The 15,433-nt window shown below is 35.4% G+C and overlaps 1 protein-coding gene across 4 annotated transcripts in view; it reads left to right on the forward strand.

The window, feature by feature from the left end:
* Positions 1–773: 773 nt before the first annotated feature.
* LYPLA1 (lysophospholipase 1) overlaps positions 774–15,433 on the forward strand; it is a 37,399-nt gene continuing 22,739 nt past the window's right edge. The window contains exons 1-3 of one of the 4 annotated variants that reach the window (XM_031946397.1): positions 781–849; positions 2,568–2,599; positions 10,022–10,105. In XM_031946397.1, the coding sequence (XP_031802257.1) occupies positions 10,095–10,105 (11 nt within the window). In that variant the 5' untranslated portion in view covers positions 781–849; positions 2,568–2,599; positions 10,022–10,094. Of the gene's footprint in view, positions 850–1,182; positions 1,464–2,567; positions 2,600–10,021; positions 10,106–15,433 lie in introns of those variants that run through there. The other 3 variants (XM_031946398.1, XM_031946399.1, XM_031946395.1) reach the window with 3 other exon arrangements.

The following is a 15,433-nucleotide window of genomic DNA, read 5'->3' on the forward strand; positions in this document are numbered from 1 at the left end:
AATGTGTAAGGAAAAGTTACTTATGGTAAGGGAAGAATTTGGAAGTGGCAAGAAACTCTCTCATCTAGATAATCAATGTAGGGGTAGGGGGGAAATGAATGTAAGTGAGATCAAGAAAAGTGAATTCTGTGTCTTCAGGAGGGGGCCAGAAAGAAGTTGGAAGGAATGAGAAAGGAAAAGATTTTTAAAGTTGCTGATTTGTTTTTTTCTTTCTTTTTTCTAATCAACTTAACAAGGTTTATCTACTTTTTTTTTCTTCATAAAACCAACTCTTAATTTTATTAATTCATTAGTTTTCTTTTTTTATTAATTTTATTAATCTCTCCTTTGGTTTCAGAATTTCTAATTTGGCATTGAATTGGGAGTTTTAAATCTGTTCTTTTTCTAGTTTTTTTAGTTGCATGCCCAATTCATTGATCTTCTCTGGGAAAGGAAAAGATTAAAGATAAAAGGAAGTTTTTAGTGTGTGAAAGCTTCAGTTGCCAGTTCTAATACCACATCTTAAAACTATCCTCTCTCTTAATGCCAAAACAAAAGATGAGGCTGATCGGGACTGGCACTTGAGCATGTCACTCTAGGTACATTTCTTGACCCAAGTTGGAGAATCAAACCAGGCCTATACCTATCAAACTCTTCCCTTTTCCTTTCCCTTGCCCCTTAAGGATGGCTCCCTCGGAAGTTCCTAGGTTCCTTGCCACAGCAAAGAGGTATTCCAGGGATCCTGGTCTCCAGGAGACCCTCAGCGTCAACTGGTTTCCATGGAGGCAGGGGTGGGAGAAAGGAGGGGGACTTTTAAGTCGGCGGAGTAGGTGAAACAAGGGCGGTGCGCCCAGGATCACAAGAACGCAGGTGACTCCTAGCAAGGACGACACCTCCTAGCCCAGGCAGACTCTCACAATTCATAGCTATGCTCCGTATGCTCCGTCAGTCCCCCAAGTCTATGCGCTCTGCTACAGAGCACGCGCGCGGGTTTTAGGCGCCCTCTTTTCTCAGACCACGGGGAAAGGGGAGGGGGGCGAGGAGATGGCGGCGCCGAGAGGGTGCGCGCGCGCGCGTAGTCGCACGCCCCTAGACCCTATCGTCTTCAGCCTATCTGAAGACTAGCAAGAAGGGTGGGGTCGTCCGATTTGGGGAAATGAAGGCGGGGGGGGGGGGGGGGGGGGGGGGGTTATAAGAGGGTGGGAAATGGGCGTCCCCTCGCTACCTCGGAGTCCGCGCCGTGGACCTGCCGGAAGGGGGGGCCGCCGCCCCCGCCGCCGCGCGCTCTCGAGCCTGGGCGCGCGCGCCCGGTGGAGGGAGGGTCCGGGAAACGATCCTCTTATGCCCTCTGCAACGAGGCCGCCCTCCCCTGCTCCCTTCCGGTTCCGAAGCTGGTTGTCGGTTGAACCCGGTGTATGTGCGGTAACAACATGTCGGCGCCGCTCCCTGCCATAGTGCCCGCAGCCAGGAAGGCAAGCGCCGCGGTGAGTGCTTAGGGGCCGGAGGGGAGCGCGGCGCCCGCGGCGGAGCCCTTCCTCCGGGGTCTCCTCGGCCCGATCCGGGTGGACTTTTCTCCCGAGGGCGCCCCAGTTGCCGGGCGCAGTCCCCCGGGGACTCGGCTGCCCGGGCCCCAGGTGTCTTCTGCATTGCGGAGGCGGGCGGGACTCGGGGACAGCACCCTCTCCCCCGCGCCCACCAGCTTTGCTCTCCCCCACATGGCTACTTATTTCATTAGACCGGGGGTGAGGAGGAAGGAAGTTTTGCTGATTTCTTATTTAATTGCCCTCCCGTGACTTTCAGCGGACTCTGAGCGCACTTTGTGCCCACAACGAGGAAGTGTTGCCTCCCTCCCCCTCCCCCCCCCCCCCCCCCCCCCCCCCCCCCCCCCCCCCCCCCCCGCTCCCCCCCCCCCCCCCCCCCCCCGAGATTTCACCGAAGTTCCCTGTGAGAGCTTCCCCTCACCCCCCACGTTGCTTGTTGCAGCCTCGGGATCAGTCCGCTCTCTTCTCGGGCTCTTGTCTTTTTCCAAAAAATCTAGAGGAATCCGGGAAGGAAATGCTTCTCGTGAGACGTAGGGGTGCTGGTTTGAGGAATGCTCCTCTATTCCGGAGAGTTTAAAAACGCGAGTTGCTGAGAGGAAAGCCCTCTAAGGAATGTGAGGAGGAGAATTCTGCAGTTAGATGCGGAGATCTTTTTGACCCTGAAAACTGTGGTTAATATTTTATGAATGTACCCAGTTTAACATAGAAGCCAGAGAATTTTCTCTGTCGAATAGGTAATTTTGCATTTAAATTTTTTTTTTCTTTTGATGCGCTATATTTATCGCACTTGCAGACATAAATTAATTTTCAATACTCCAAGGATTGGCGTAGTAAGGACCGATTAGGGCCATTTTAGATGAGGCCCACGGAGCTTAATTAATTTGCTGAATGTAAAACAGTAAATTTTCAGAGGAGCTGGGAATAGGATTTTAAAAAGTCATGGTTTTATGCCATAATTAAAAAAAATACAAAAACTGTTGTGTTATTGTGATTCCCTGTGGTTTATTTAGGTGGTGTTTAATTTTAATTTTTGCTGTTTTGTTCTAGGTTATTTTTCTTCATGGATTAGGCGATACGGGGTAGGTACTAAGGAGCAATAGTAATAAAACTAGCTTACAATGTAGCTTGTTACTTTTTAAATATAGGAAACATCTATAGTCAGTGATTATACATTGTGTAAAGTTTGTTAGACGTTTTAATTGAGTAAAGTAACACATAATCCTTTCTTTGAGGCATCTGGTGATGGAGAGGGAAGAATAGTAAGCCTAGAAATGGGAAGATTTAAGTTTAAATTTGGCCTCAACAATTGCTATAGCTGTGTGACCTTAGACCAGTCATTTAACCCCTGTCTGCATTTCCTCACCCATAAAGTGGAAATATCTAATTATTGTAAGGATTAAATGGGATAATGTTTGTAAGTTCTTAGTACAGTGCCAAGGTATTGAATACATATATATGTTATTCCTTTCCCTGTCTTAATTACTTTTTTAGTTATTGGTTATATTTGATAGTTATTCAATTCAACAGTCATTAAATGCTTGAGCTTCAGAGTCTGCTTTTCAGTTTCATAATTTAGTGGAAAGAAGGGGAAAGTGCACAAAATAAGCAATGGAAGGACATGGAAATAGTAAAATTTCTGTGAGGAATTTGAATAATGAGGGGTCACTTGGAAAAAAGCATTTGAGACTTGAAGAAAGGGACAAAAGAGGTGATGTTGTACCCTTTTCAGGCATGAGAATTGGTGTATAGGAGAAAATAGAACTGAAACTAGCCTGGTTTAGGTTGAAATATAGATTATATAAAAGGAGGATGAGCTAAGACTGGAACCAGATAGAGGAGTGGCTTAAATGCCAGAACCAGAAGTTTGTTCCACTGGCAAATGGGAAGCTACTTAACATTTTTATGCAGAGAAGTGACATGATTGTAGTATAATTAACAAGGTTACTCAGATTATTTGAATGTAGATGGTGGCAAATGAGAAGTTACTTAACATTTTTGAGCAGAGAAGTGGCATGACATTGGTACAATTAACAAGGTTACTCAGGTTATTTGAATGCGGATGGTGGATTAGTGAAGGGATAGTCTGGAGGCAAGAATACGAACTAGGAAGAAGGCTGATTAAAAACTTAGGTGTAAGTTAAGAGCATTAACCACAGTGATTGCAGTGTGTATGGAGAAGGGCTACATATTAAGAGTTTGCACAGGTGGAAAGGAACGCGTTTGGTAAATTTATAGGGTTGTGAAAGAAAATTTTAAGATGGCATCAAAGTTACTAAATTAAGCATGGAAGTGCCATTAACAGAAATGAAGGGAGAGGAAAGAGTTTAGGAGAACAGATATAAATTCAGTTTTAGACCATTTGAAGTAATGGTGGGAAATCCATTGGAAAATGCATAGCAGCTAGTTGGAAATGTGATATTCAAGCTATAGGGAAGAGATTGGGATTTGGAAGTCATCTGTCCCCAAAATGGTGATTAAAGGCAGTGCAATAGATTAAGAAGGAAAGACTAAAGACAGGTGAGTTCATCTACATGTAAAGGGCAGGCTAAGGAGAGATCAGAAGGAAACCTTCAGATTAGTGTCATCATGGAAGCCAAGGAAAGGGAATTTTAAAAGAGAGGGATGATTTACTGTTACTACTACAGAAAAATTAAGAGGCTAGAAGGAAAGGCACTTGTATTTAATGATAAAAGAGATTATTTAATACTTTTGGAGATAACAGTTTTGAGTAGACTAATTGTGATAGAAGACTGATAACATCATGTTTGTCTTTTCATCCTTTTTTATCTTGAGGCTTTCGGACTTTAAAAACTTTTCCTGAAAGGAAAAAGGTGTATTAGAAGTGGTCTTTAGAAGAAAGGCTGCTTATTTAGCAGAGGCAATTTTGATCTTGCTAAGATGAATTTCTGAGCAGATAAGAAGATGGTCATAGTAATGGAATGTAGATTTGAAGAGAAGACATTAGAAACAACCTGTGACTAGAGAGATTTTAGAAATAAAATATGTGTCCAAGATTACATACCTAATAAGTGTTTAATTATTTTATGAAATCTTTTGAAACCACATGAGGAATGAGCAACAATTAGACTAGGTAGCAAAACTGCAGTCACTGAACAAAACCAAAAGGGGAAAAAATGAATAAAATTAGAAACTAAGCAGCTTCTTAATCCTAATGTCTAAAATTAAAGGTTTGAATTTTCTAACCTTTTAAGAACCTTTCCAGGTTGAAAAACTCTTGAGGTTTTAAACATTCTGATACTGCTACAAGATTAAGGATTTACATAACCTTTACATTGTCCTTTGCTTTGCTTTAGTAAAAGGTCAGCTGGATTTCTCCCAGCTAGCCAGGCACTGTTATGAAAGTGACAGGCTGCTTTGCCAAAGAGGACCTCCATTGAAAAACTAAATCTAACTAAATTTGGATAGTCAAAACGATGGGAATTTTAAAGATAGAAGGCATTTGCGGTGAAAGGATAGGATTTGGCAACTAATCTGATTTACTGAATAAAAAAATGGCAAAGATAATTCCAAGGTTTTAATCCTTGTTGAAAGTGGTGGTGCTATTAACCAAACTGGGATAAGATAGCTCACAAATTCATAATTAGAATTTCTAGACATTATGAACTGTTTTGTCAACTATAAGATCAATCATGGTCAGTGATTTGAAGAAGGAGGAAGCAGGTTTAATTAATAGCTTAAGGAATGTCTATAGTTTGAAAAAGAAGGCAGAGTCTATCTTTCCTTGGGTAAATCTGGTACATTACAACTTTGCATGGTAGATAGTTTCAGGCAAACCCCTTTCTTTATTATTACTAGAGCAAAAGGAAGACAGAGGAAAGTGGATTTAGCCAAATACTGAAAATGAAATAGTGATTCGTATTGTTAAACCTTTTACTAGTTCTACAGAATAAGCACCATCTAGTAATTTTGGAAGAGGCATCAGACATTGAAATTAGAAAAGGCAAAAGGCTACACTGGGCAATTTTGTAAAGTCTAAACAAAATATACTGACTTTTAATAGACGTAACTTCATTCTTGATTAATATCTAGTGTAAGATTTTTGAGGAAATTTTTAGTTTAAAAATTTAAAATATATGAATTATCTTGTTATCTTCAAAATGAGGCATAATTCTAAAACAATTAACTTCACATAGACTTTTTATGTAGCAGATTACTCATACATGTAAATTGAGGGTAATATAGCATCTATCCCCCAAGGTTGTCAGGATTAAATTAAATAATATTTGTCAAATGTTTTGCAAACCTTAAAATGCTATAAAATACTATATGGAGGCCTGAAGATACTTTTAGCAGGTAAAGCTTGTTTGTTAAATCAATCATGATTTTTAGTGATTTATACTAATGTTTCTTTCCATTGGAATGGGTTACTGAGAACGAACTTGTAAATCTCATAAAAACAATAGCATAATAAAGAACATTTTGTTTACAGAAATCATAGAGACCAGGCTTAGATGATGTAATGCTTAATAAAAATGAAAAATAATAAATGACACATGAAGTCTGCAAATAGATTTACAGATATTCACAACAACCTTGAAGATAGTGTTATCCCCTCACTTTCTTTTTTAAACAAATAAAGGAACTAAGGGAGGCAAGATAAGGGACTTGCCCAGGATCACATAATGAGTGTCTTGAGTTGGGATTTAGAGTTGAGTCTTTCTTATTCCAGGTCTGTCATTCTATCTACCATGCCACATATGTTGCCCAATATACACATATATAATTAATGTTAAACCAGTTCTCATTTTGTTTATTTGGAGGAAAAAAAAAAACATCCTTTAAGCTAAATCTTTATTACTGTGCCAGATACAATTTCTATTTTCAGGAATTGTGTAATATGTTATGAATGGTGAAGTTGTTGGTTGTGTTTGATAAGCAGGATAAAGCAAAGTATTCTAAGTGGAAAGAGCAGCATATAGTTCAGTATTAAAGTACAGTAACATCTCAGTTAACTGAGATGTTTGAGGAATAGTTACAATTAATTGAAATTTGGTTCATTTTTGACCTATTTTGTTGCAAATATTTCTACAAAGTATTATTAGCTTGGTTACCTTTTAAATTACTTTAATGTGATAAAATACTAGTTATATTGTATTTAACATAAATGAACCTGTGGTGTTTCAAGTTCATTATTTTGAAGCTCAGTACTTGAATAAAGCTATAAATGAGAAGCATTACAAGTTTTTACTAGATATCTTGCTGACATTCTTGACTAAATATTTTATGTGAACTTGCTTTCTTAATGTTCCATTTCTCTAAAAAGAAAGTAAAATAAAAATTTTGGATAGCAAGGAACTTTTTGGTTTGGGTTTTAGTTAATTGGGGTTTCAGTGCTTTAAAAGTTCTGCATTTCTATATTATCTATACGCAATCACTAAGAGACTTAAGGGAACCATATTTTGCCTATGTAATTGTCATACTGAATTTTTTTTAAGCATTCAGAAAGAGAAGCCGAGTAGCTTTTCATTAAAGAGTACAAGATATGCACTCTTGAGGACCTGGGTTTAAATCTCTGCTTGTACCATTTATTTCTTTGACCTTGAGTAAATTGCTTTATCTCTTTAGGCCTCAATTTCCTCATCTGCAAAATGTTTTGACTAGGTAATCTCTTAAGACTCCTTCTAACTCTAAATCTTATCATTATATGACTATATATGTTATTATAATATATAGTATATAACTTTTTTTTGTTAGCAACCAGAGTCTAGAGAGAGTTGCTGATGTATAACATTTGGTAATAATAACATTTTTGTGTTATGAGACTAGAATGCTTCATTTTGATGACAATTTGAATTTATATCATGCAGAACATTTTCAAAATCGATTTAAGATTGTTTCTACAATTTATGAGACAAGACTGTAGAGTTAAAAACCTTACAAAAATTGTTAGGATGATAGCTGTTGATCACACAAAACAGAAATTTCACTGTTTATAGTTGTTAAATGCTTTTTTTTAAAAAAAAAATTAGATTGGTGGTTTGCAACCCCTTTTTTTCTTTTTTTTCTTTGATAGTATTTTCTTTTTCCAAAAACATGCAAAGATAGTTTTCAATATTCATCTTTGCAAAAATCTTCTGTTCCAAGTTTTTCTTCCCCTCCTCCCCAAGAAAGCAAGCAATCTGATAAAGGTTAAACACGTTCACTTCTATTAAATATATTTCCATATTCGTTATGAAAAACGACAACAAGCAAACAAACAATAACAACAGAAGTGGCAAAAATGTTATGCTTTGATCCATATTCAGTCTCCGTAGTTCTCTCTGGATGTGGAAAGCTCTTTCCAACAAAAGTCAATTGGAATTGCCTTGAATCACCTCCTTGTTGAAAAGAGCCAAATGTCATAGTTTATCATCACATAGTCTTGTTGTTGCTGTGTACAATGTTCTCTTGGTTATGCTTGCTTTACATAGCATCATTTCATGTAAGTCTTTCTGGGCTTTTCTGAAATGAGCTTGCTCATCATTTCTTATAGAATAATATTCCATTACATTCATACTATAACTTATTCAGCTATTCTCCAACTGATGAGCATCCACTTAGTTTCCAATTCCTTATCATACAAAAAGGGCTGCTATAAACATTTTTGCACATATGGGTCCTTTTCCCTTTTTTATGATTTCTTAAAGATACATACCCAATAGAGACATTATTGGATCAAAGGATGTGCAGTTTGATGATAGCTCTTGGAGCATTGTTCCAAATTGTTCTCCAGAATGGTTTAGATCATTTCACAGTCTCACCAACGATATATTAATGTTTAGTGATCCAGTTTTCCCACATCCCCATCAACATTCATCAATATCTTATCCTTTCATTTTAGCCAAGTAACTTTAAATATATATATATATATATATGTATATATATATTCCCTCAGTTACATTTAAAAGTTTTTTAAACTTTTTTTTTTGAATTTTGATTTCCAAATTCTTTTATCCTTCCTTCTTTCCCCCTTCCTTGAGACAATGAAAGTGATAAATAGTATGCTTCTGTCTGCATTCAGACTCCATTGGTTCTTTCTCTGAAGAGATATAGCATTTTTCATCATGAGATTTTCCATATTGTATTGCTGAGAATAACTAATTCATTGATCATCACACTATATTGTTGTTACTGTGAACAGTGTTCTCCTGGTTTTGCTTATTTTGTATGAGTTTTTATATGTCTTTCCAGGTTTTTCTAAAAGCATCCAACTCATCTTAGAGTATTGTATTCCATTACAATAACATACTACAATTGTTGAACCAATTGCTAGTTGTTAAACATCTTCTCAATTTCCAATTCTTTGCTACCACAAAGAGAGCTGCTATAAAAACATTTTTATACTTATGTATCCCTTTCCCCCTGTTTTGGTCTCTTAGGAATACATGCTTAGTAGTGGCTATCAGGTAAAAGGGTAAGCATAGTTTTTTTTTTTTTTTTTTATAAACACTTTGGGTATAGTTCCAAATTGCTTTTCAAATTGACTGGATCAGTTCATAGCTCCAGTAATGTATTAGTGGCCAATTTTCTCGTATCCTCTCCAAAATTTATAATAGTCAATTGATTAGGGATAAGATGGTCCCTCCGAGTATTGCAACCTTTTGGAATTAATAAAATAGTGTCTTTGTTCACACTTTTTTTTTTTTTAATTTGATGAGGTAGTTGGGATCAAGTGATTTGTCCAGGGTCACACAGCTAAGAAGTGTTAAATGTCTGAGGTCAGATTTGAATTCAGGTCCTCCTGACTTCAGGGCTGGTGTTCTATCCACTGCACCCCCCCCTCCCTTTTTTTTTTTTTTTTTTTTTTTTTTGATGAGGCAATTACTGTTAAGTGACCTGCCTAAAGTCCTATAGCTAATAAGTGTTAAGTGTCTGAGGTCACATTTGAACTCAGGTCCTCCTGACTTCAGGCTGGTGCTCTATCAACTGCCCCATTTAGCTGCCTGGAGATACCTGCTTTTGAAATGATAAACGTTTAGTAACTAAATATATGTAGATTGTTCAAAGAGTATCTTTTTAGACATTTATTGGGACTTAATAAGAGAAACTTCCTCTAGTAATTAAGTAATGAGAAACTTTAATATATGTCTTATAAGTTCATTTGAGTTTTTAAGGTAAGTTTAAACTGCCCATGTTTAAAGGCAAGATTAGATTGAGGAAGAGTGATGGAGGAAAAGAAAGGATTAAATATTTTTTATATAGTACCTACTATATGTTAGGCAAAGGACTTTGAAAAAAAATTATTGCACTAAATACAAAATAAGAAAAAAAAAAGAAAATAAAGGAAAATTAAAAAAAAAAAACCCAATATTGTCATGTAGGTGCAGCACTTTTTACAAATATTATCTCAATTGATCTTCACAACAACCCTCAAAGTAGTTATTATTGTCCCTATTTTACATTTGAGGAAACTGAGGTAAACTGATTTAAGTGATTTGCTCAGGATTATATAGTTATTAAGTGTCTGTGGACACATTTGAACTCAAGTCTCTTAATTGCAGGCCCAGAATCTATCCACTGTTGTCCTTGGCTGCCTCTGCAAGAATATGCTAATATGCCTTTATTCAGTGCTAGATGAAATTTAGGTAGGTAGAAGGTATTTTGTTTATATTAAAAATTGTACTTATAGTGGAGAAGAAAGCCTAAGAATTAAGTTGAATAGAAATAGGCTCAATTTTTAACTGAAATGCATAAGTTAAACCAGTATACTATAATAATAATTACAGATAGCATTTATATTGTGCTTTAGAAATTACATAGTGCTGTACATAATGGTACCTGATTTGAACTTTACAACATCACCATGAAGTGGACACATTTATGTAAACTGAAGCTTAGAGGGGTTAATCAACTCACCACTGGTCATACAGTAGGTTTCTAAGACAAGGTTTGAAATAATGTCTTTTTGATCTCAAATCCAGCATTTTTTGCACTATGACATGCCTCATAATTTTAGAACATTTAAAAAAATTAGTCAAATTTTCTTACTTTCTTAGAGCAGACCACATAGAATATTGTATTTTATTTCTGGATAAGCTAGTGATCCTGGTGACTTTTCATATCTAAAATAAGTGAATTAGAATCTTAGGAGTTTAAAGAGATTTCAGATCCCACCTATCCCTGCCTGAAAAAAAAAAATTTCCTTTAGTGTATTTTATAAGTGGTTATCTAGCCTATGCTTGAAGACCTCCAATAAGGGCAGATTGGGACAACCTACTTCATTTTTGGATAGCTCTAATTATTAGGACCCTTTTATTTAAGACAAAATTAGCTTCTTTGCAACTTCTGTCTATTATCCCTGATTCTACCTTCTAAGATAAGCAGAATTAGTCTTATATCTGTCTTTTCATGTGACATTTTGTCAATTTGTCATCTATTATATTTATCTTGTCTCCTTTTCTATAGGCTAAGCATCCCATTTCTTCAGCTTCTCATCTTAAGACCCTTTTCTGTATTCTGATTTTGTTCTTCAGCCTATCAAGTATTTTCTAAGATGTGGAGTTCACTTGTCCTTTCCCTTCTAAAACTCAAATTCTTTAACTCTGTTCATTTCATTTTGGGTAAAATTTGAAGATAAAACAAAAATCCTAACTTGAAACATCTACTCATTTATAATACTCCTTGGAATACCAAAGTGACTACTTTGACTGCAATTTAAAATCTTTTTTCTGTAGAGCTCTGAGCTTATATAAAAAAAGAACACTGTACTTTTATGGAAAAAAAGTTGTGAAAGGGAGACACGTTTCATAGTTGAATGGCAACATTGGTTAAAAAAAATTGGGCATGATCCAATTAGGATAGGTCAGAAAGCAAATGTGATAGTTAAAGATGGGTTTTGGTTCTGTTTATATGAAACATAATGGATTGTGAAGAATTAATTTTCATTGCTAAGTATTTGAATTGATGAATGATTAGGGAAGAAAGGAATTTACATTTAAAGATAAAAGAGGGAAAGAGATAGGTTCATCAAACAATGTGTGTTGGATTTTTTTTTTTACACTATGCCTTTTCTTTGAGAATTAGCCACAGTTTTAATTTTAATTCATTAAAACGTTGAACTTTTTGTAGTGAACTAATTATTTCAGCTCTTGGAGATATTTAATTTGTCATTTTCTATTACTATTAGATAAATTTTTTTTTCCTGGAATTTTTTTGATTTCCCCCCCCCTCCCCTTATTGAAAAGTGTTGAATTGGAATTGGCATTTATTTTAAAAAAAATATTGAAAATAACAGAAATGCTTATAGTAGTGTAATCTTGAAAATGTTACTATATTATTAGATATTTTATGATACTATAACCTTTTTTGTCAGAGTTTATCCTAATAGTACTCTTGTAACAAATGGAAGTTTATAGGTAAAATAGAATGTAAGATAATTCTGTTGGAGAAACTGAGACTGAAGAGATGAGACTATGAGAGGGAAAGAAAAGAGAGGAGGGGAAGAAAGAAAGTGGGGGTGGGGTAGCAGACATCACAACTTCATGAGAAACATACATAAAAAGCAGGGCTTATTACCAGAAAAATGAACATACATATGGAATCCTTTGCAAGTACCAGGAGTTCACAATCCTAACAGAAGCCTGCATATTATAAGATTATTACAAAGAAAAGGAAGATAGAAAATAATCCCTTCCTAAATGGAAGTGGCATGGCTGGAGGAAAAAAGCTCTTCCAGAGTTGTTCAGTTTTATAATATTGTTTTTATAGTATAAATTGTTCTGTTCATTCTATATCAGTTCATATATCATAAGTTCAGATATCTCTGACACTATTCCTTTTATTTCTCATGGCATAGTCATATCCTTTATATTCATAAGCTATAATTTGTTGAGCAATTCTCCCCTAGTTTGGCACCTCTTAAATTTCCAGTTCTTTGCCTCCACAAAAAGAACTGATATAATTTTTTTATATCCTTTTCAATTTTGAGGGTAAAATTTCTTGATGGGTATTAATTTAGTATTATTGTTGAGTCAAAGAATCTGCACAATTCAGCAGCTTTTTGGGCAGACTTAATTTATATCTCCCATAGTGCATTAATATATGTGTTTTCAACACTGGTTTCAACATTGCCATTTTCTTTTTGATCAACTTTATCATTCTGATGGTTGTTTGAATTTCTCCCTTTGAAAACTGCCATTAAATATTCTTAGGAACGTTTATTAATTGGGATCATATACCATGATTTATTCAGCCATTTCCCTGTTGATTCCCACCTGATTTCTAGTTCTTTTTTCTTTTATTTGCTTCTTTGGGATTATGAAGCTTAAAGTTTTGCAAAGTGCTTTACAAATATTGATTTTTATTTAGTACATTAAGAAAATCACCTTGAGATGAAGCTGCATTTCTCAGGAATTAACTAAAAGGTGAATCTAAGGAGATTTTATTATGTTGCTATAAAGATGGTGATAGTAAAGCAGATAATCATTTTGTGGATGGATGAATATATATGTAGAGTATTGAGAAGAGATAGAGTATTTGTTAAGGTGGAAGATGAGACTGAAGTAAATGTGTTAGTAATGTTGAAAAGATAAGGATGACTTTAGGAAGTCTATATTTCTTTAAATGGTGAAGCTCCAAGACATCCTTGAGATGCTGACTCTAAGCAAAAGAATGAATTTGGGACCATAACCTTAACACAGTATACCAAGAAGCATGTCAGTTTGTTAGCTCCAATGACTTGGAGTATTTTGTATCCTGGCTAGGATTCTTAGTTAGATTCTTGGAAACAAGAGGTCCTAGCTTTACTTAAATATCACTTCATCTTTTGAAGAAAGTTACTCTTATTTTCTTATTTGTTCATTTAGGCAATAGGTGTTAATGGAATGCCTGCTGTGTATATTATGTGGTGATTTTAATGAGATTTTTAAGGAGTTTTTAAAGTGCTATTGAGATTTACTTACATACTGGTAGTTTGACCATATTTAGTGTATTTGCCATGTTCATTGGTTCCTACAGATTTTATAAAGCTTATTAAGTAAAATTAATGTAAAGTAAAAATAATAACTATCCTAATTCAGAGAACCAAGAACATTTATTAAGAGGCTGGAATGTGTCAGACACTGTACTTGGCATTGGGGATACAAAGATAGGTAGAGATTTCTGGAATTTCTCAAAATAATGAAGTAATCACAAAATTTCAGAGTAGAACAGTTACAATTCAACCCATAACTGAACAAGGATCCTTTGGTGTAGCTTACCTGCTTAGTTCCTATTTACCTTTGCTCAAAGGCATGAGGAGAAACTAGTGTCCTAGGGAGGCCCTTGCAACTTGCTGATGACCTTGTAGGAACTTTTTCCTGCCATCAAACTTGAGTATTTCTCTTTTCAACATCTCGTTCTTCTCGGGACAAGTAGAGATGAAGCTTTATTTCTTTTCCATAGGACAACCTTTTAAATACAATCAAGACATCTCTTTTAGTTTTCCCTAAATTCTGAGTCTTTTCTCTATCAGACTCAGTATCCAAAAAAAATCGAAGACCAGCCTGTGAAAAAGCTTATAATTTTATGTCATTTAAAAAACTTCCTAGTATAGTTAAAGGTCAGCATTCAAGATCATTATGAATGCTGAGAGTTAATCTTAATAGCTGAGGATTGCCCTTTATAAAACTATGGTTTTCTTACCTTTTTTTGTGCCATGGATCACTTTGTCAGTCTGGTAAAATCTATATATCCCTAATTTGAATAATGTTTTTTAAATTTCATATAGAACTTAGTGAGAATAAAGGTGGTTTCTTTTTTCGCATTCAAATTCCTGGATCCCCTGAAATTTGTCCTTGTATCCCTCAGATTAAAAATCTACTTTACTACTTTAAATATACATGCTTTCTCCAGGAAAAGTCAGGAATAAGGGATGTTCCTTTAAAAACAAAGTAGGAAATTTTTATTATTTTTCTGAATTATGAAAATAGTGTTAAGTGAATTGTACTCATTGTCTTTGGATATAGGAGATTACTTGAGGGAAAACATTTAAGATGAGAGCATTAGATTTGGCAAAAGTCTCATTGACTTTTGGCAAATCAAACTATGCCTCATTTTTCTCATTTGTAAAATGAGATTAGTACTTTTTTTTAGCACTAGGTGATTGAGGATCAGATAAAAAAATGTCCCTCTCCTGCAACTTTTAAGTTGCCTCCTGCTGCCTCTAACTTTAAATTAAATTAACTCTTATGCCTAGCTCTTCATATTCTGAATCCAACCTACCTTTCTAATATTCTTTCATATTATTCCTTTTTATGATTTCTACTATTCCCCAAGACAACATTAATTCGTTTATCTTCATGAATTCGCACAAAATTATCTTTTGTGCTTAGGAAATATTTTCATTTCTTCCTTTCATAGTCTTCTGTGCCTCTAATTTCATAAAACCTACTCTGTCTCTCCCTTCTCATAATGCTAAAGATATTTTTCCCTAAAATTACCTTGCATCATACTTCTATGTACATGCATTTTCTAGTTAAAATATAAGCTCCTTGAAGAAAGATTTTTGTCTTTGTATTCCTAATACTTCCCACAGTATTTCCCATGTAATTTTTTATTTGAATATAATTGAATTGAATCTATGTAAATATGTCTTAGAAAATATTAAATCTATAAAAATGTAAGGCATTAGTATATAGTGATGATGTTTTGGATGCTGTAATCTTTTATAGTGCTCTATTAATCTATGGGGGAAAAACCTGATATTCATGTTGACAGTGTGATGTAGGACCTAAGGGATGTCGTCATCTTAGAGTTGTTAAGACCTGGGTTCAAGTGTCTTTGGTACCTACATTGATTTGTATGATTGTGGGTAAGTCATTTACCCCCTCAGTACCCCAAGCAACTTGATAACTTGTAACAGCACTACAGTTTGGTGAACTTCAATTATAGAGGGGATTTTCTGGATTTTCTCAATGGGAATTTCAAATATTTAT

Source organism: Sarcophilus harrisii, chromosome 1 (genome assembly GCF_902635505.1).
Source record: "Sarcophilus harrisii chromosome 1, mSarHar1.11, whole genome shotgun sequence".
Classification (NCBI taxonomy): domain Eukaryota; kingdom Metazoa; phylum Chordata; class Mammalia; order Dasyuromorphia; family Dasyuridae; genus Sarcophilus; species Sarcophilus harrisii.